The sequence below is a fragment of the Musa acuminata genome, chromosome BXJ2-9, assembly GCF_036884655.1.
Source record: "Musa acuminata AAA Group cultivar baxijiao chromosome BXJ2-9, Cavendish_Baxijiao_AAA, whole genome shotgun sequence".
Taxonomy (NCBI): domain Eukaryota; kingdom Viridiplantae; phylum Streptophyta; class Magnoliopsida; order Zingiberales; family Musaceae; genus Musa; species Musa acuminata.
The window spans coordinates 823835-845196 of NC_088346.1; the positions used below are offsets into that span (position 1 = coordinate 823835).

Here is a 21362-nt window from a genome sequence, read left to right on the forward strand (position 1 = left end):
TTAAAGGGGCAAATATATAACTCAAGACTCTGTAATGCATCGACTTGTAAAAAAATCACAAAAACAAATAAATAAATCACTGGAGCTGATAATAGCTGTGAGAACATATAATAATATTTTTTTGTAATTTTTCCACTTTGCGAAATTAAAATCCAGTTGTCATTCGACATTATCCAATAATCAATGACCAACTAAGAAAATGAGTAAATAGTAGCATGGTCTGATGAATGCTGAACCAAGCATGATACCTGCGGTTTCTGTAGAAACTATGTCGTAGTTGCTCTCATTATTTCTAGCTCAACCATCTTCCGAACTCTATATTTGTATCTATGAGCTAAAAGCAGGAACACACAGAAATTGATCAAACTCAACACTGTCAACAACCAGTAAAAGTAATCGAATCGCCCCGTGTTTATGTTCTGAGAAAGCCATGATGGACGCCCCTCAGCTTCGTTACCGGTGATCGACTTCACAATATTGTTTATGATGGTAGCTACAAAGCAGCCAAGACCTCCAGCAACAGCAGCATAGGCCGACCCAATGCTTCTCATGGCATCAGGTGCCTCCTGGTAGAGAAACTCCAGGAGACCCACAATGCAAAATACTTCAGCTATTCCGATCAAGCAGTACTGTATCAGCAGCCAGTATGCACTAAGATTTGGCATTGGAGACAGGAACAGGGCTTCATAACCTTGTTTAATGGCATAGTTTCTTCTGTACCTCTCGAAAACACCAGCCCATGCAACCGATAGAATAGATACTGCCAGCCCGAGTCCTACCCTTTGGAGCTGAGATGCACCATGTGGGTGACCAGTGATGCGGCGGGACAAGGGCGCAAATGTGGAGTAGTAGAGGGCCAGGATGAGGAAGATGCTCAGGCCAGGGAATACAGGCATGCAAATAACTGGAAGTTTAAGGTGACCCATATGTGTGTTCATGGTGTATGCTTGTTGCACTGAGAGAGTCAGATACTCCGTCAACACTACGCTAAGCATTATGGTGCACATTGGGATTGGCAGAAGTTTCAGTAGTATCTTCACCTCTTCAACTTGTGTCACTGTGCAAAGTCTCCAAGGGTTAGGGTCCACACCATCCTCTTTCAGGTGCAGAGCTGCCTTATCCAGCCACCTGAGCATCCGAATACAGATCCGTCATCAATGACAATCATATACTGATAACAATACTATAATAGGTATTTGCTCACCCAGTGAAGAACATTTAAATGACTATGTTGACATAAACCTAAAAGATAACAATGATAATAGTAACAAGGTGATCTAAAACATGGGGATTATAGAAAAGCAATTGCAATATCATGCATCCATAGTATGGAAAAATAGTAGTATGCACACGAAGTACCTAAAGTCATCAGTGTGATCTATCTTCCCACTGCCCTTGATGGCAGAATTTTGACCAGGAAGCTCATAGAGATCAATCGAGTCACTGCTGGAGAAGGGCACATTTCTCTTCCGAAAAGCAGCAACAAGTACCTGAGCAACACGCGTAAGAGGGCTACCACCTGGTAACCTATGCCTGTACAAGGGTGTTCCAACAAAGAAAACCACATTTGAAATGGCCATTGCTATAGCCAGAGAAGCAAAAGCAGAACCCCATCCATGTTTCATTTGAATGTAGACAACCATAGTGAAGGCCACAATTGCTCCGACGGTGACAGAAAGATAAAAGAAATTGAAAAACCTGTCTAAATGAGCCTTATAGTCCTTACTTCTCTCGTCAAACTGATCAGCTCCAAAAGATGAGACACAAGGCCTTATGCCTGCAGCCCCAAAAGCTGTAACGTAAAGAACAATGTAAAGGTAAAGCATCTGCCATGATTTCGGTGGTTCACATGTGCCCAAGAGTTTCGATAACTGATAACACTGATCTTGATTTGGTATGAAGACACTCATTGTGGCACATAAAGTTATCCCTATCAATCCCTGCTTATAGAACGGAAGAAATTGTAAGAAATTTCAGAAAAAAAATTAGCATCTACATACATTACTATCATAGGCAAGTAAACCAAGAAGTCCTAGATGATTCTGATGGAACTTCAAATTGTGTTACTCAAAGGGTAAAAACTCTTGGATAAGTATAAGCATGAACTCAAGGCACATATATGGCATACAGAAGGTGACAACCATCATTATAAATGGTTGAAATTGTCATGCCATCTTAAGAGCATGATACTTCAAAATGACATCATGATCCTTGTGCACCAAGTTACCACTGTCAACAGATATATATATATATATATATATACTTCCAGGAGATGAATAAATTATCAGCACCAGATTACAGTTATCTAAGATGTGATCATCAGTAAAACAATGTAATGTTGCTGATCGGATGATACGCAAGTGCCAAACAGATATTTACCAATAGGAGCCAGCTATCTTAGCATCAATTCCTACTCCCTACTAAAGTCATCTAATACATAGTTTAATAGAATGGTGACTTCATTTAAAACATTAACTACTAAATGTTTATCGTGGGCTCAACCACCTAGTACTTGGACATCACAACTGGGAGCATGTTTCTATGGAACACTCATGAGAAAATCAGCATAATGTCAGGGAAAAAACATGCAACAAAGTGATAGAGATGGAGAAAATGAGTGGGAAGAACAGTCTCAGCTAAATAATGTTCTCACCACAAGGTAGATAGTCGTGAAGATTGCAATTGTCCAATATCTACCAAGATAAGCATCAGCAATAAAGCCACCAAGCACAGAAGAGATCTGTGATATGCCTAGGAAAGTGTTTACTGCATTAGCTGAACTACTAAATGGCCGGTGCATGATATTAAACATGAATACTACCATATTCACCGAGAGCCCAAAGTAGGCCATCCTTTCTGCCATCTCATTTCCTGCACAAAGTGAGCATCCAAATTACTATCCATCAGATATGGGACAACAAATGATATAGACTGAAATTTGGGAGAACCTTAAAGAACATGACACTGTACCATTCTTTTCTTTAAAGAAAGCAGGTAAAATCAATAACTTGTGGCAAGTAAAATTTTATTTCAAATAAAAGCAAATGTAGTATGTTGTCTCATTTATAATAAACAACAAATTTCTTTAACTGTATGCATCAAACGTTAGCAACTCTTATACATATGTAATAGGCAAATTCCAACACTAACTTCCCTTGCTAGTGTATACATAATCTGCTCTTTGAATATATCTCTACCAGACACTTCTTTGAATCTAGCTCTGGCTGTATGCACAATCTGCTGCAGAACTCCATTTTATCAGAATTATGGGTAGAGAAATAAATTTTGTTCCTTCCTGTCTAAATCTGATCTACAGAAGCAACCAACACACACCTCCAAATATTCCACTAGCGAATACATAATCTGCTCTTTGATTCTAACTCTAGTAGACACTTTTTTTAATATAACACTCACTGTATGCATAATCTGCTGCAGAACTCCATTTTATCAGAATTATGGATAGATAAATAAATTATGTTCCAGTCTAAATCTGATTTACAGAAGCAGCCAACACACACCTCCAAATATTCTGCCTCAACAGATTTTCGTAACAGTATCTTTCAACCATCTGTCTTCCTGCTGTAAATCCATGCGCTGCCTATAAATCCAGCATGCCAGCAGCTTGTTTAATTCCGTCTCAATTGACAACTAATGCATCTACGTTGGTGGTTAATTTCATCATAGAGGAACTCAAGAAGAACACCATCCATACTCCTGCAATTAGATTCTAAAGAAGATATATAAAGGAGTAAACTTGCCGCCCTTTGAGGCCTAATACTAGGTTGTGTCGGAAGTAGTTTGATAGTAGTACCTAAACTAAAGCGCAATTGTCTTGGAATAATGCTAGAGTACAGTAAAAGAGCCATAGTTTCCTTACTGCTTAGCTCCAATTTGATCCAGAAAAATAAAAGATAAGGCACCTCGACAAAGTTAGGCCGACGGACATGCTAACAAAATTAAATCATTCATGGTAGGAATCTCGTACCAAAGATGAAGAAAGCCGCAATCCAGCCTCCGGTCTTTGAAAGATTGTCGATCGGCTTCCCCCATAAATTCACCGGTGCCGTCCCATTAGCCACGGAGTACCTATTGATTCCCCCTGGCCTCCTCTCATCGCTCTGCGCGAAATGGAACTGAAGATTATTCCGACCCACCACTGATTCCACCCGCTCATCCGCAGGCGACCCTGCCGAAGTACACTCCAGTGACAGTATCTCCTTGGAACCCATCACTCAGAACACCCTCAGGATCTGATCTTTTACCCAAAAATAAGGCAATACCCGGATAGCGTAGGCGGCGAAATCCTCCAGATTTTATTCGAACAGGGTTTGGGGGTCGCGCCGACGTGATGGGACGGTCATAAAAGCATTCGGTCTCCCAACTGACAGAGACGGAAGCAATAAATGACAGTAAAAATAGGAGATGGCAAAGATAGGCGCCGCTGATGGCCTCCAACCATGAAGGATGGTTGGTTGGTTCCTGGAATCATCCGCCATCGCTTTCGATGGGGTGGGACAGCAGCAGGAATTACTTTGGCGACGTAGGGCTTCGAGGAAACAAAAAATGAGATATTTTTCAGAGCACACGCGGAGATTGTGGACGAAAGAACCATACAACATAAGCCATTGGCGAGGGTTCATATGACCGTCGACTGATAACAGTGCCGTGACAGAGGGGGCGAACGCCGACGATGAAGCCAATTTAGATTGGACGAACACAAAGGAAGCTACAAATGACAACCTTGCGAGCTCAGAACGTGGCAACAATCGAGGCGTAATGGCACCATTCTGAGATCGACGAGATTGCTGTCGGGATCATTTCTTTCGTGTTTTTTTTCTCTTTCTTTTTTTCCTTTGCCCAATTCTCATTGAGGGATTTCTCGGAAAAAATGAACGTTTTTGTGTGTGTGTGTGTGTGTTTTTAGATTTTGTTAGTAGTATTTTTGTTATTTTAAATATATTCTTGATTTGATAACCAATAAATTATTCTCTTTTTTTCTCTCCCTATCTCTGATTATTTCGACCCACCGGTCCATAGGGTTAAACATTCACAATACTATATAACTCAATTAGAAAACAGAGAGAAATTGATTCAAAATATATTAAAAAAAGCTTATGAACCTTCCTTGAGTTTCAAATTAAGTATAGTTGTTCATTTAAGAACATAAACATTTAAATTATTTGACTTCTATATGAGTTACAACATTGGTTACTGTTTTTTTAATATGATTGTGATATTTTTTATATATTTTTATTTTATAATATGGTTATATAGTTTTTGAGGTTATAGTGTATTTTTACTCATTTTGAAAAGTATTTGACATATTTAATTTATATAATATTTTTTATGTCGGATAGTGATATGGAGTATATTGTCAATAAGTAGGGTGGAAGGAAAAGATGGAGGCAGCCACCCTCCGCCCATCTTTCCATGTTGGTAAGAGTCCAAGGCAAGTGATTATGGGTCATTCCTCTTTATCGCTAGCATGGATAAGAGAATAAGGAGAAATTGTTCAAGGTAATTAAATGTTATTTTCCCGCGAAATATTTTATAGAATATTATATCTCTTTACGACTAGGTATAAAAACTCATTTTCAACATAATGAAAAGAGGAGGATCACCTTTGTGATTACTCGCATCCATACTCATATACTTTTGGGATTACTAACTTGGGTGTCGGAGAGACTAGGTCGAAAACCCTCTCCCGACTTCGATTTTCATACAAGTAGTATCTCAAGAGCTTGACATTTTCACCTCATAAGCACTTCAAATAATCTTGTGCATACAGGTTTGGATTTTATCGGGTGAACTAGGACATCAACGACTTCTTTTGTATCATTTTGGTACTAAAATGAGGGTTTAATATTGTAGGAATGCTCGCTTGTTAACGCTCTCACCAAACACTCGAGCAAGGAAGTTTTACACCTCACCCACCCTTTCCACACATAAAAGCATTCATCTCAGCATAAACATTAATATGATACTAGTGTCTATTCAATAACCCGGGTCTCTCACCCCTAGGGACTATCTCAAATTACCTTCTTATCCTTGTCGAAATATTCTTGAATTGCACTCAGCAAGTGCAGACGTTGCTCTGCTTTTGCCCCAATTATATTAACAAGAGATGTCATAAACTTAGCCATGATTACTAGCTCAATCGCCACTAGTATCGGCACCCGTCGAGGTTCCCCCACCTGACATGGTGTCGACATCCTATGAGTGCCCAAGACTCATCTAACTACCAGCCGAGGGGGCACTTCAGCTCTCAATCATGGAATTCAATAAACCACAATATCACTCTACCTTGCTTGAATCTGAGACCCGATTGATGGATTCGATAGAGGATTCTTTACAAATCTAACTATGATAAACAAACCAACATTTGTAGGAGATGCGACAAGAGTTCCAACAATCAAAAGGGGAAGCATTGGTCAACCCCACTACGAGTCGATCATTATTCACTCAAAAAATATAGGAGGAACCGATTCTAGCGAACTTTCCCCTCCCTTCATTAGAAGCAATCGATGGTAGTGCCGACCCGACGAAGCATATTGTAGCTTTTCGTACCCAAATATCATCGTATAGCACTTTAAATGCCTTAATGTCTTGCACCTTCTCAACCATGCTAAGTCCTGACATGAGAAATGTATGCCTGCCTAAAGTCACTTTCCATCAGTTATATTGCCCAGCTCATGAGGGATTTTAAACTTTACTTCCTCAAGAACGTGCATTTGAGGCCATCAGCAATAATGCTTATTGGACTCAACCAAGGGGAGGAGGAACCACTTACAGACTTCGTCGCTCGATTCACAAATAAAATCCAAGGCATAGTAAATACCTATATATAGTTCATAATATAGACGTTCATGATGGGGCTCGAGCTCTATTGCCTTTTTCGGTTATTGATAGAGAGATCACTAATGATTATACCATAAGTACTTTAAAGGGTCAATCAATATATTGTCGTCTAAACAATGGTCTCGAGTGAGAGTGAGGAATCACACAAGAGGCCAAAACAAAAGTGATCACACAAGAGACGAAGGAAAAATGAATAACTCGAGTTATGCTGCCCAAGGTCTAAGCTGATCAAGTTGTCTAGATTATGATAGCACTTCTTGGAATGAGACAATTGCAACTCATCACCTTTATGTGATAGAAAGGTTGAGGTGCTTGTGAGGTTGTCGAGAGACATGTTAGAAATTGACTTCAACATAGTTCATCATCACCTAAACATTTCTCCTAAGGCATGGAGGTCAAAAAACCTGATCCCCTCCTCTGTGAAGCCATGGTAGTCAACAAACCTGACCATTTTAGGAAGATACGAGGAGGTCGAAAAACCCAACAACGTCCAACAAGGTGCATCCCTCAATGATACGAGGGGTAGGTCGACAATGGATCGTCACTAGTAGCACTCAGGCATGATAAACTAGATGTACCAAATGTGCCACAAGATTGACAAGGGATCAAAGAGGTATAAGTTTGATGTGCCGAATAAACTAAACACCATATTTTAAATCTCTCTTGCAAGAGCCTTGAAGCATACCTTGAGGGGATAACTAATAGTGAGTACATTGTCAGCTCATTGACATCAGACATGATTATCATATGATGTTCAGGGTAAAAGGAGAAGATAGAGGCCACCCTCCACTTGTCTGTCCATATAGATAAAGGTCCAAGGCAAGCAATTATGAACCATCTCTCTCTTGTCGCCTTATAGATATGAGACAAAGAGGAAGCTGTTAAAGACAATTAGAAGCTACCTCCATGTAGAATATTCCATATAATATTTTATCATTTGTAATCAGGTAAAAAGCTCATCTTCAACACAATAAAATGGGGAGGATCACTTTTTTTTTATCATTTGCGTCCATACTCATATACTTCGGGAGTTAATAACTTAGGCGTTGGATGAGTCGAATTGGGAAACCTCTTATAACCTTAAGTCTTCGTATAAGTGGTACATCGTGAGCTCGATGTTTTCACATCAGATAACCCTATGTATACGAGTTCGGACTACGTCAGGCTGACCATGACGTCAATGACTTTTTCCTATATTAGATGGTATCACTAGCTATAACTATTTTACATGTTTTAAATATAACACAGAATGTTGAAGGCTTTTATAGCTTCTCGTGGAGGGAGGAGAAGGATGAGGAGGAAGAGCAATAAAAAGAGGTGAAACAAAATGAGATGAGGAAGATGGCGATATAGATGTCGGCGCTCAACAATTACACCGTTGTCCAGATATAAAGCAATAAAAAGATCGAAGATATACATAAAAACTATTAAAAAAAGTCAAAGATAACCGAAATTATTCCTCAATAAAACTTCTTATCGTTCTGATTATACACAAAGGCGGTAAATAAGATGCTTAATTTCTTACAATAAAAATTATAAAAATTAAAAAATGATAATTACCATGTCAAAAGTTAGAAAACATGAAGCCTTAATGAATCACGACAATTATACGCTATTGGGGAGAGATTAATGATTTTAGAAATCCGAAAGTCTATGATTTGACATTAATTATTTATATCCATAAAAAATAAATTCTTTACAAACGTGAGATCAACTCATGATATCGATTGACTTGACAATCAATTCAATATGATTTGACATTCCTTTTCTTCATTCTATCAAATTAACTATAAACTCAATCATGAAAAAATCCTACGCACATCATTTTATACAAATTTCAAAATAATTTTTTCATCTTTTCTCTTACCTTTTTAGATTTACTAAAAAAAACACAGTATATTTTCAGATAATGAAACTTTTATAAAATATTTAAAAGAGGCAACCATGCATTATTTAGAATTTTCTATCGATGACTAACGAGACAATTATGACATTCGTTGACGAGAGTCACCGTCAATTTTAATTTACATCACTTATTTATACTACGTAAGAACCAAAAAAAAGAATTATGGAGGTAATTTTATTTTGTGTCAGTCAGTCAGCATATGTTATGTGATATTTAAATAAAAATAATAATAAATACAAAAAATCACTGTGTGTATAATTCATCCAGAATTATTATTACACGTAACCATCCTCATTTCGAGCACTGCATGGCTTTATTAGTAAATGGTGATGTCATGTGGAGCCCATCAGGGCCCCACTTCGGCATCGGATAAAAGGCCTTCCTTCCGCCTTCACCCGCCTCGAGTCTCGAGCCGCCGAAGGAAAATTTTCAAATCCCTCCTGTCTTTTCGAAACCCCGCGCCTTCTCTCCTCCTCCTCTCTCCCCTCTCATCTCCTTTCCCCATTTCCGTCCCTTTATATCCCTCTCCCCTTCCCCCCAAACCCTAACCTCGCCCAATTCCACCTCCACCACTCCGATGACGATCGATCTCCCTTGCGACGGCGACGGCATCTGCATGGTTTGCAAGGCGGCGCCGCCGGAGGCGGAAATGGTGCACTGCTGCACCTGCGCCTCCCCCTGGCACGCCCAGTGCTTGTCCAAGCCCCCTGAGTCCATGGCCGTCGTTGCCCGGTGGCAGTGTCCCGACTGCGACGCGCCCGAAGAGGGCTTCGTTTCTGCCCCGGCTGCCGCTCCGTCGGGCGGAAACGCCGAACTCATCGCCGGCATACGGGCTATCGAGGCCGATGGACTGTTGACGGAGGCGGAGAAGGCTAGGCGGAGGCAGGCGCTCCTTGGAGGCGGCGTGGCTGCCGCGCAGGTTGACGATGAGGAGGAGTCAAAGAAGAAGAAAGGAAAAGCGAGCGACGATGTTCTTGAGCTACTCGACGAGAAGTTTAATTGCGCCTTCTGCATGCAGCTGCCGGAGCGCCCCGTAACTGTGAGAAAACTTTTTCTGCTGTTTATGTGATTTTCATGCCAAATTTGTTGACTTCATGAATGCTGAAGACATGATTAAAGATGGGGATGTCAATCTGTTGCTCTACATGTTGACTTCTTTTTCATGGAGTAATACATTTAAAGATTTTCGATTCTATGTTTTCCCCCTCCTTTCAGTATGTTCTAGCCTCGTGTAAACGTTCTTCATCCTTTATAGTAATCTTTGCTGATTCATTTGAAATAAATGAATTCTGGGATCCATGTGTATATTTGTCCTTTTTATTCGATTACTGTAAATGAAATTCTTTCAATTAATTTCTTATAATTGTTTTGTTTTGTCCGTGAGTATAATTTTTGGTTTAGCCATATTCAATGGGTAGGATAGATGTAGACCTTCATATTAGGTCTTGTTAATGGCTTTCTTGTCGGCAATGGCTATGTCAATCAATGTTTGGCATGGTGTATCCCATCTGTGTGTTTGATGTGCAAAAACATATTGATAAAACATTGTTTGTGGCTATCAAAACAAGAAGTCCAATACCTAGGAAAAAAAGAGTAATGGGAACAAACAAATAGTTGACCACGACCTCATGCTTCTCCTTGGGTTTCCTTGCATTGATATGACCATATATTCTTTTCAGTTGTGCAAACTATATCGCTCAAACTGATTTGAGGATACTAGTATTATGGAAGCAAGTGAGTTATGGTCTCTCTCATATTTGATAAATAATAGTGAAAATAACTATATTTATTTATACAAGCATGACATGCTTGTGTAATTTGGAGTATTGTCTTGGAACCTATTATGTCATTTTGACTGAGTTATGTATTGAATGATATCAATAATTATGCACTGGCAGGTGCTTTTGATTATCATGTTCATAAAGAAGGGCTAAGGAATGAGCCTAGGCCACTATTGTGTATTAGACTACATCCATTTCTTGCAGTCTTCTGGCCATCTGATGGCTATGGTTATAGTAAATTCTGAGTTTATATTGTATTATTATGTTGCTTCATTTAGTTTGAAGTATCTGATAAGAATCTCAAACTGAATAACCCTTCTTGGTAAGGTTTGAGCCTCTGTTTTTTTTTTTATTTCATCAGACTAGATGTGTAATTGCAAATATTGTAAATTTGGGATCCACTTATTGTATTATTATGTGGCATTTGATGTGCTTCCAAGTGGATAATGTGATTAATTTGGCTATTGTTATTCAGTTTGTAAAGTTTTTGCAATATGTTCACAACAATGATACTTATAATTCAACTGAGAAAAGCCCGACTTTGGCTCAAGAATTTATGCAATTCATTTGGTTGCTTCTGTAAATAAAATAGAGACCACCTTGGTATTTCTTGATAAATATTTTGTTATTAGAAGTCTTGAAATTTCCTTGAATTTGTTTGTGTTGTTCACAAAGCTTATAATATATTATTATGGTTGATTTTAAATCTTTTTGAAATTTGAAATGTGCTGATATCTGTAGGTTCGTAATGTCCATCATTGTAATAAGTTTACTTCTCAAGGACTGCTTGATAGCCAGTGAAGATAAAGGCTGATTTGCCCCAATTAATCGCCACTGTAATGAGAGTAAATACTTTCCATATATGTTTTGGCAATATTAGATTCTAGTAAGACTGGGATGGCAAGAAGTCTCATGATTAGTGATCTCACATGGAATTTTGACTGCTCCCTTACGTACATGTCTAAGCTTGTTTATCCTATATTATTAACTGTAATGTTTTTTTACATAACATAACATACCTTTTCTCTCTTATTTTTCTGATCTTGCAGACACCATGTGGTCATAATTTCTGTTTAAAATGCTTCCAAAAGTGGGTTGGTCAAGGTAAACTCACATGCGCAAAGTGCCGTTCTCCTATCCCATCTAAGATGGCAATGCAACCAAGAATCAACTCAGCACTTGTTGTGGCTATTCGTATGGCAAAGACTGCAAAGTCAACCAGTGGTGTCTCTTCACCTGTGTATCATTTCATTCGAAATGAAAACAGACCTGAAAAGGCATTTACTACTGAGAGAGCTAAGAAGGCTGGCAAAGCAAATGCATGCAGTGGGCAGATCTTTGTTACCATTCCTCCTGACCATTTTGGTCCCATACTTTCTGAATACGACCCAAAAAGACATCAAGGTGTTTTGGTTGGTGAAACATGGGAAGATCGAATGGAGTGCAGACAATGGGGTGTTCATTTACCACACGTGGCAGGGATTTCTGGGCAGTGTGATTATGGTGCTCAATCTGTTGCACTTTCCGGAGGATATGAGGATGATGAAGATCACGGAGAATGGTTCCTTTATACTGGCAGGTGCTTTCTCTGTGTTCAATTGGCAATACATTCTTGGTCCAAAACATAGTTTTCAAATTTGACTATTTTATATTGGCATTGGTTTTTCTGGATTGGGAAATTTACTTTCAGAAGTTATTCATTTCACTTGGTGTTAACCAAAGTAGAGAAAAAGAAAGAATACTTGTTCCCCCTCCGTGTTCTCCACTTGCTGCTATTAAGTTGCTGCATTTTCTTATCGCTGTGCTGTGGTCACAATTTTTGGATAATTCAAACAATAAACAAACAATATGAATTATTTTTTGTGTCAAATGCCTTTCATATAATACATGTCAAAACATCCATATAACGATTAAGAAAAAGTAATTAGGAAAATTCATAATGATATTATTATTATTTTGTATAAAACTGTTGACCAAATTTGTTCTTGATTCTCATATTGTGAACTATGAGTTAAACTTAATATGCAAGTGCTTTTCGATTTTCCTCCATGACTTGATGTAAAATATGAACAAGCATTGTTTCAGTTTACGAACAAATCCATCATTGATTTTACTCTCAATTGTCTTTTTTTACTTGCAACTTTATACCATATATGTGCTCTTTTGATGTTCTTGTTGCAAGTTGACAGTGGTGGGAGAGATTTAAGTGGAAACAAGCGCACAAACAAGGAGCAGGCCTTTGATCAAAAGTTTGAAAAACTTAATGCAGCGTTAAGAGTTAGTTGCTTGAAAGGATATCCTGTACGAGTGGTGAGGTAAGTGTTGCTGTCCAGGAAATTGCCCTCTTGTATTCTTCTGTTGCTCATGTTTTGTGAATTCACATGAGCATTATTTCCGAAGAATTTGGTTTTACATAGATTATTTTGTTAATGGGTTTGTTTTGCATGTCACATCTTTAATTATAATGAAAGAACTTTTACTGGTTAATTCTGTACTTCCAAATATTTGGTTGGATCAGGGTGGTGTAAGAATGTGGTCATAGAATAGGGTAGTTAATTTAAATCTATAAGATTGTACTACTAGTCTGCTAGATGCAATTCTCAATTTATTCATTGACTCCATATTTTCTTTCTGGAAAGGTCTCACAAGGAGAAGCGCTCATCATATGCTCCTGAAACTGGTGTACGTTATGATGGGATATACAGGATTGAGAAATGTTGGCGAAAAGTTGGGATTCAAGTATACGTTTACTTCATATTAGTACACTGTATTTTCTTAGCATTAATATTTGTTTTGTGGAGCTAGTAGAGGCAACTATTCTACAGTTGATAGTGTTCATGTTTTCATAGGGCTTCAAGGTCTGTAGATATCTTTTTGTTCGATGTGATAATGAGCCAGCACCATGGACCAGGTTCTGCATTGTTTTACGCATACACTATCAGTGTCATAATTTCATGTGCTAGAATTTTCTCCTTTAAACTGAAAATCATTGTATTTGGAATTTAGTGACGAACACGGTGATCGCCCTCGGCCTTTGCCAGTCATTAAAGAGCTAAAAAATGCAACGGATGCTGCTGTAAGGAAGGAAACTCCGGCATGGGATTACGATGTATGAGTTTGTTCTCTTTTTCACCTTTACATTCTCTGGCAGTGAACTTGGTTTGATTGATTATTGACTCCCTGCCTATCACTCCCGTTCAATTCCTATTTCAGGAATAAGTCATGATATGTGTTTTAACTTGTATGTGTCAATTTTTTTTTTGTTTTCTTAAAAAAAAAGAGTAGTAATTCTTGTATTTTACCTAAGTATAAATTATGGAGCTGCTTGAATTTATTCTCAATGGTGCCTACTGCCTTAACAGGAGGAACATGGCTGGAAATGGATGAAGCCTCCACCAATTAGTAGAAAGCCTATATTCAGTGGTGATGAAAGAAAATCTGCCAAGAGGGCTGTAAAGCATGCCCAGAATATGTCCGTAAGGGAGAGGCTCTTGAAAGGTCTGCAAATTTCAGAAAGTGTTGCTTATATATTGGTCTCATTTATTGTACTTAGAGCAGTTCCTTCGAACTTGCAGAATTTAGCTGTCTTGTGTGCCAGAAAGTAATGACTCTGCCACTGACTACTCCTTGCGGTCACAATTTCTGTAAGTCTTGCTTGCTTGGAGCATATGCTGATAAGTCCTTTGTCCGTGAAAGGACCCGTGAAGGCGGTCGTTCCCTTCGAGCACAGAAAATTGTAAAAAAATGTCCATCTTGTCCGATCGATATATCTGACTTTTTACAAAATCCCCAGGTAACTTAGTCAACCATAAGCAATTATGTATTGCTGCATAATAAAAATTATGCAAGAATCTCAATTGCTGAAAATTATGTTTGCTCCAGGTCAACAGGGAGTTAATGGATCTAATAGAGTCACTTCAAAAGAAGACTGCAGAAGAGCAGCAAAGTGAGGAGAGCAGTGACATAGTAGAGAAGTCCAGCGAGGATGAATCTGATGCTATAGAGGAAAAGTTTCCGAGCGAAGGTGGGAGCAACAATGTAGAGAAAGCTACTGGGAGCGCAGAAGGCAGAGACAGCGTGGAAGAAAACAATCTTGAATCTATAGATGGTGACTCAGATGTTAATGTTGCCAATTCTGAATCTGAGGAAGCAGGTCTGAGCAATGCAAATGCAGTTAACGAGGCAAGTGGAACAAACTCTCGGTCTTCATGCAAACGAAAAAATGCTGTTTCTCGGTCATCAGGTGTCAAGAAGGCACAGAACGAAGAGGCCACTGCTATGGACTCTGAGTCCTTCAATGCTGAGAAATCTGATGCCGTTGGAAAGGTAAAGGTTGACAATTTAAACTCTGAAATGGAGCATGTTCCTGGCCAAGTCAGTGAAGCCAAAGGTTTTGCTTATCGCAAGCAAAGCAACCCTGCACCGAAGAGGGCTAGAAAGGGAAAGTAATGAAGCTCAGGTTTACCCTTTGTGATCATGGGTGTGGAGCTTGAAAAGGCTCCATTTTGTTAAAACGCCCTTTTGTCCGCTTCTTTCTCATACAAACATATGAAAGGGAGTGGTGTTTTTGGATGTCATTGGCATTTTATCAGGTTGAAGATGATGCATATATAGCATCTTAAGCAGTGTTCGTGACAGTTATTTTTGAACATGGTGTTATAGTGCCCTATATTTTCGCCCTTTGGGCATCTTCAAAGTGGGTAGACGTTCAAGACCGGGCATAATGGCCCTTTGTTTTCTTAGATGACGATGGAATGACTCCGGCCCAAATTGACTGTCAGCGAGTCAAATTGATTTTCTTCAGTGATGCAAATCTCCGTTCGTCTTGAAAAAATATTTATGACATTATTTACACTTTTTGCTTATGCTCGAAAATATTAAAATATAGGAGCCAGGTTTTGATCCTGGGACTTGTGGGTTACGAGAAAAACTATCAGAGCCAGGTTTCGATCCTGGGACCTGTGGGTTATGGGCCCACCACGCTTCCGCTGCGCCACTCTGATTTGTTTTTATTTGTTAGTAATAAGTATTTATTGATACTATCATATGAATTTTTGACCACAAACCAAAAAAAACTGTAAATGAGAAAGATTAATATTATCAGAGCCAAGCTTCGATCCAGGGACCTGTGGGTTATGGGCACACCACGCTTCCGCTGCGCCACTCTGATTTGTTTTTATTTGTTAGCAATAAAGTTTTATTGATACTATAATATGCATTTTTTACCACCAACCAAAAAAAAAACAGTATGTGAGAAAGATAAATATTATCAGAGCCAGGTTTCGATCCTGGGACCTGTGGGTTATGGGCCCACCACGCTTCCGCTGCGCCACTCTGATTCGTGTATTTGGTAACAATAGCTCGGATAAATTATTTATCTAATCAAGTCGATCGAATTGAATTGGCAAGGACAGCAAACAGACTTGACTTGGGAGCAGAAAGTAGTGTTAGATACGTAACTTGATACTTAAGCGCATTGTGAATTCAGTAATTCCATTCTCAAGCAACACTGGCACCAAAAGATACTCTACCTTTACCGCCAGCTGCTTACTTACTTTACTTTTACTTTTACTTTATTCTTCGATGTAATTCCTTTGTTCTCATCATAACTCCACTCACTTACCCCCCAATTTTTTTTTCCTTAATTTTTCTTTCTTTTCCTATAGGCTTGGGACATGAGGTGAACCGATCAATACAATGGATGCACAAGGCCGAATACGTTCGAGATATGTAAGTTAGAAAAATTTGATCGGGACTAAAATAAATTTGCTATGATGGAGACGTAAGATCAAATATGCCCGAGACATGTAAGTTAAGAAAACCCGATTGACATTGAAATAAATTCGCTGCGACAAAAGTGTAAGGCCGAATACACTCAAGATGCATGAGTTGAGTGTAAATGTGCGTGAGACACAAGACTAAATGTGCATGAGACGCATGAGTTGAGAAAACCTGATCGCTGCATTGAAATGTTTTCGATAATATTAGAAAAATATTATAACACAAAAAAAAAAATATTATAATACAAATGTATTTGTATTGTGTTGTAATATTTTTTTAGTATTCCCGAAAAAACTAAAATTTTATAAACATATTGCAAAATTTATACCAGAACACTATGTTATGGTTGTTTTTTTTTTGCTACATTATAACGTTTGTTTTGGTATTATTAAAAATATTGTAATTCACCCTATGGATTGAGGGAAAAATGTATTACATGTATTAGATAAAAGAATGGCACCGTTAGGCAATTTTAATAACGAGGGATCCGTCGATAGGAAAAACCCAAAAAGATGAGTTTTTTTTTAATAATTCGCTCTAAGATCAATTTAAACATAACATACGATTAATTGATTGTATTTGAACTCTTAACTCCTTTGTTCTCATCATAATCCATACACTCAGAAAACACCACACGGTGTTTCTTTTCATGTTATGTAAGATTCGGAGATGCTTTAAAGGATTTAAAGAAAGAGTAGAATCGCTCATCGATAACATAGAAATCAACAGACGATTACACTTTTTAACTTCAATGTTTTCAGAAAGAAAAAAATAATACATGCAACGGAAAATAAATAAAAAAAGGAAACAAATGATTTAATTAGTATTTTGTACTGTGTTTTTTGCCCCACCAATAATAATAGCAAGACGAGGAAAGGCATCAGTAAGTTGGATGGGTCAACGCGTCCAAAGCCGTCGTCTTAGCCGAAGCCGCCTCGTGGTCCGCCGTGTAAGGCGCCTTCGCGGTCAACCTGCACGTTTAGCATCAATCAAAACTAGGACAGTGACGTCGACACTGGAGTCCTTCGTCAAAGTGCACGCAAGCCGACGACGTTTACCGACCAAATCTTCTCTTCAATCATGAGAGAGAAAGGTTGGCCAACTTCAGCTTACCCTTCAGAGTAATGTGAACGCAAGCGGTATGATCGTCTCTCAAAAGACGCAACGCAATTAAGCACACAAAAATAATAATAACAAAACCAAACACTATATAGTTAGCGATAATTACCTCTGTTGGCGTTTCTCGAGGAAGCGTTGCAGCGATTTCTTCCGGGGAATGGGCAGCAGCTCTGCGAACAAAATGAAGGCTTCGATTTGAGTCCACCCACAGAAATCTTACTCGGGAATGTACACGCCGTCGGCCATTTACCTTCGTTGAGTTGCGCCAGCAGCCTGTAATCCATGGTCCTCTCCGCCAGCTTCATCACTGCCTCCGCCTGAGTCGTATTCCGTACGTAAAACAAGGTTTCTTTTCGGTAGAGGATAAAAAGGAAGAGAGGGAGGGTAAGAAAACCTTCTCCTGCGCGAGGTCTAAAACGGAGACTGTGCCGTTGTAGAAGATCGTCAGTGGCGCCGATGAAGAATCGCTCTCGGCCGTAGCGACTGACCTAAAAGAAGAGCACACGAGCTTTTTGAAGGTTGGTCGACGCGCGTAAAAGAAGTAGCATTCGAAGCTAGCGGCGGCGAGAAGATGATATCTAAAGACTTTGACAGATTATCCTCTGTTTTTCGAATCTCGCTCGCTTTGATCATTTATCCTTTGTAATAAAGTGACACGGATCTACAACTCGAAGAGAGGTCATAAGGCCCTCGTTCGAATTCAGAACCCAAAGTCTTTGACATGCTATGATAAGATTATGTATGTGTTCGAATCTCGCTTTGATCATTAAAAGAAAGAACAAAAAAATTAACGCTCACCTGCACGACGGATCCAAAATCGGAAGCGGCGGCGGCGGCGGCGGCGGCGAGGGGAACAGCTGGCTCGACGGAGGCAGGGTGGAGGCGATCACTCTACGCAGGAGCTGCGGGTCGATCCTCGAGATGGCGCTCAGCTTGGCGCCTGAAACGCAATCCAACCGACAAAGCCATGAGCCGATCGATCGCATAGATCAAGCGAAAGGGGAGACGGCAGCTGACCTCGGGCGCAGGATCTCGTCTTCTCCATCGCGAAGAAATCGAACATCGTGTTGGCTCTCGACATCGCTCCGTCTTCGATATCTTGTCCGCCGGACCTGCTGTGGGAAAAGCTAAAGCCGATGCTTCTGACAGCGAGACCAGAACGAAAGCTGCAGCCTGCAGGAGGATAGACCGCAAACAAGCCCTTATCGACTTCGTGTACCCTTTTATAATTGAAATGGGATTGGAGATGGGAAGGAAGGGGACAGGGCGTCATGCCGACGACCAGAGAAACGTGCGTGGCGAGGACGTACGTGTTGGAATGGGCATTGGACGCGTATACCGGCGACGTCAGGAAAGGGTCATTAATGTACTGCAGCAGTACCGCAGAAAAGACAGCAGACGTCAACGGGCGGTGGTGAACCATGCACGAAGCTTTCGAGCTCGGAAGACGCACGATCGAAGCTCGTCTTCCGCGTGGGAAGTAGAAAAATAAGTCGTCTGATGCAGGTGGCGAGAAGCTGCCGATCGCGGCCACGAAGGTGGGAAGCAAGTGGACGCGACGGACGGTAGGTCGCAACCAAAGCGGCATGACATGGCCACGTTTTCCTACCGCGTTCTTCTTTCAACTGGTACGGTGAAAGATGAGAGCAATCGACTCCTACCGACGAATAAAGGAGCCCCCTTTTTTCCGACCTTTGACTGGCCGCAAAGAAACCATGGAAAGTCGCCACTTTCCTGTAAATCTCTGTCTGTCCGCAAGGAAAAAGAAAAGCTTGGGAGGTGCCACTCGTCATCAAAGTCGCTAAAGCCTACCGTTGTCCATACAACAAACATATCTATACATGATGACAGCATCTAACGTGGACTACTCAGCCTATATGAGACCGACAACAACGACCGACCACGTGATAAAAAGCCAACATAACAGAGATATCGACCGATATAATATCACATAATAGATTGGAAATCTGAATTGAGAAGTTCACGATTTGTTATAAATAATAATAATAATTAAAAGATAATAAAATAAAAATAAAATAAAAATATTAATAAAAAAATATGATCTCGTAACGCAGAAAAAGAACTCAATTCATTCATTCTTGAATTTCTATTGTTTCTTTCTTTTATTTCATATGCAATTTTTTTGTTGACATAAATATGAGTAAGTCTCTGATATTTCCTTTCAATATGCGCATATATTGTTTAGAGAAACGAATAGAGGTCATGGCATCAGATACATGATCGCTTACAAACTACATGGAATTCCTTTATTAGATTCACAACCTCTATCGAGTTCTTCTAATATCGATATGATACTTAGCCTATTAATAATAACATTTGTCGATAATATTGGATGTTAAATCTATACCGATAAAAACAGAATAGTCAATTCAAGCTATTACCTCATAACCATAGTTCTGATGATTTAACTTATAATCTCATCGACTCATCGATGTTCAAAAAATTCATGTAACTATTCTTGATATTATCGTCGCTTCGACTCAACGACCAACCTAACACGCTATAAAAAGGTCAAGAATTTTGAAACTTACTTACTATATTGGTTCTTCCATATTCAATAAAGATAAAAATGGTGTACATTCAGATATTAAAAGAGCGAGATCATTCTTTTTATAATATAATTCTTTTGACTATTTGTAGTTTGTACACATAAAGTAATTGGAATGGAATCTTCAAACTATTCTTTCTAACTCCTGCTGGTGAGAGGATGGCCGATTGATGTCCCATAGCGTGTGTCATGTCGTCTAGAAATCCTTAGTTTAATGACCTCTGTAATAGGTCTGTTGCACCTCTGGATACCTTAATCCCGACACCCACTTCCAACTTTTTCTCTTTTCTCATTGCATGGCTGCGATTCTAGCAAATGATGCTCAAGATGCCGCCGTTCACTCGTGTCCTCTCCGCCCCCTTCTCCCTGCCACCGACGGCCGTGAAGCCGTTCACCCACTGCCGCCACCAGGAAGAACCCCAACTATGGGGTCATGACACCACTCTCAACTTTCCAGCACTATTTGAGTTGGGACTTACCAACTCCAAATAGATATCGACGTACCAAGAAGAGCTCAAGGAAATGGAGAACCAGTCCAGGGAAGAGTATATTGGATCCTTAAGAAGGCATCTCTCTCTCTCTTTATATCTCATGTTACAAGACAAGTATTTATTGCACTGTGCAGGAAAAGCAGGTGGTGGTTCTCAAGAGGAGAGTCTCAAAATACATGACATCTTTTTGCTTGTTCTGAATCTTATCAAATAGGATAAACATGCATTAAACTTACGTTTGACTTGGTTGAATCTGTTGCTATTTATCTGCAACAGATTCAAATATCATGCCACCAGAACATGAGCATTTTTATTGGGATTCTTTGATCCAACACATAAAAGATTTATAATTTCCAACATATTCTCTTGTTGTTTATCTTAATGTTTACTCGGATTGGTCGGGTTTTTGGCAACAAGTACGTTTTATCTGGGAACTTATGGTAAGATTATCCTCCTAAAATTATAGTAATAATAATAATAATGTGATTAACATGAAACAGAATTGATGATTTATGTTCTGAGATCAGTAAATTTCTGAAATATAAAGGCCTTGATCAAATGACAGCTTTAGCTTTAGCTTTAGCTGTCCATCATAAAAACTGTTAGTGCATAGTATAGACAAGCATTTGATATGATTTATGATGATGTTGAGCAGCTGGATCAGTTGACCCACCACCATCCAAATCTGTTTTCCTTCTCATGCAGATGCATGAAGGTTGGGGCTGCCATGACTCAATTCTGGTTAGTTGGGAGTAAAAGAGAAGAAGAAGAAGAAGAAGAAGAAGAAGAAGAAGAAAATGTTGACTTTTGTATTATTATTATTAATGTCAATTTTATGGCATTTACGATATATTTTT

At 39.3% G+C, this 21362-nt stretch overlaps 3 protein-coding genes across 6 annotated transcripts; 1 reads left to right on the forward strand and 2 right to left on the reverse strand.

Annotated features, from left to right (window-relative positions):
* Positions 1-106: 106 nt before the first annotated feature.
* On the reverse strand, positions 107-4683 carry LOC135622279 (protein NRT1/ PTR FAMILY 6.1-like). Of its 3 annotated transcripts, XM_065123994.1 has the most exons (5): positions 3986-4681; positions 2822-2871; positions 2654-2740; positions 1360-1940; positions 107-1128 (listed from the first exon to the last, which is right to left on the reverse strand). In XM_065123994.1, exons 1-5 carry the CDS (start codon positions 4227-4229, stop codon positions 267-269), a joined length of 1824 nt encoding a protein of 607 aa, XP_064980066.1. In that variant the 5' UTR covers positions 4230-4681; the 3' UTR covers positions 107-266. The 3 variants fall into 3 exon arrangements, with proteins under 3 accessions (XP_064980066.1, XP_064980067.1, XP_064980065.1); XM_065123995.1 differs by lacking the exon at positions 2654-2740 and having other exon boundaries at positions 3986-4683; XM_065123993.1 differs by having other exon boundaries at positions 2654-2871; positions 3986-4647.
* Positions 4684-9229: 4546 nt separating this feature from the next.
* LOC103996635 (E3 ubiquitin-protein ligase ORTHRUS 2-like) lies at positions 9230-15284 on the forward strand. Its single transcript, XM_009417584.3, has 9 exons — positions 9230-9803; positions 11595-12124; positions 12735-12860; positions 13185-13284; positions 13395-13456; positions 13552-13654; positions 13908-14043; positions 14121-14338; positions 14428-15284. Exons 1-9 carry the CDS (start codon positions 9342-9344, stop codon positions 14992-14994), a joined length of 2304 nt encoding a protein of 767 aa, XP_009415859.2. The 5' UTR covers positions 9230-9341; the 3' UTR covers positions 14995-15284.
* Positions 15285-17018: 1734 nt separating this feature from the next.
* Positions 17019-18679, reverse strand: LOC135621888 (protein TIFY 9-like). Of its 2 annotated transcripts, XM_065123511.1 has the most exons (6): positions 18463-18678; positions 18244-18385; positions 17840-17933; positions 17696-17762; positions 17555-17615; positions 17019-17297 (listed from the first exon to the last, which is right to left on the reverse strand). In XM_065123511.1, exons 1-6 carry the CDS (start codon positions 18524-18526, stop codon positions 17207-17209), a joined length of 519 nt encoding a protein of 172 aa, XP_064979583.1. In that variant the 5' UTR covers positions 18527-18678; the 3' UTR covers positions 17019-17206. The 2 variants fall into 2 exon arrangements, with proteins under 2 accessions (XP_064979583.1, XP_064979582.1); XM_065123510.1 differs by lacking the exon at positions 17019-17297 and having other exon boundaries at positions 17407-17762; positions 18463-18679.
* Positions 18680-21362: the final 2683 nt, after the last annotated feature.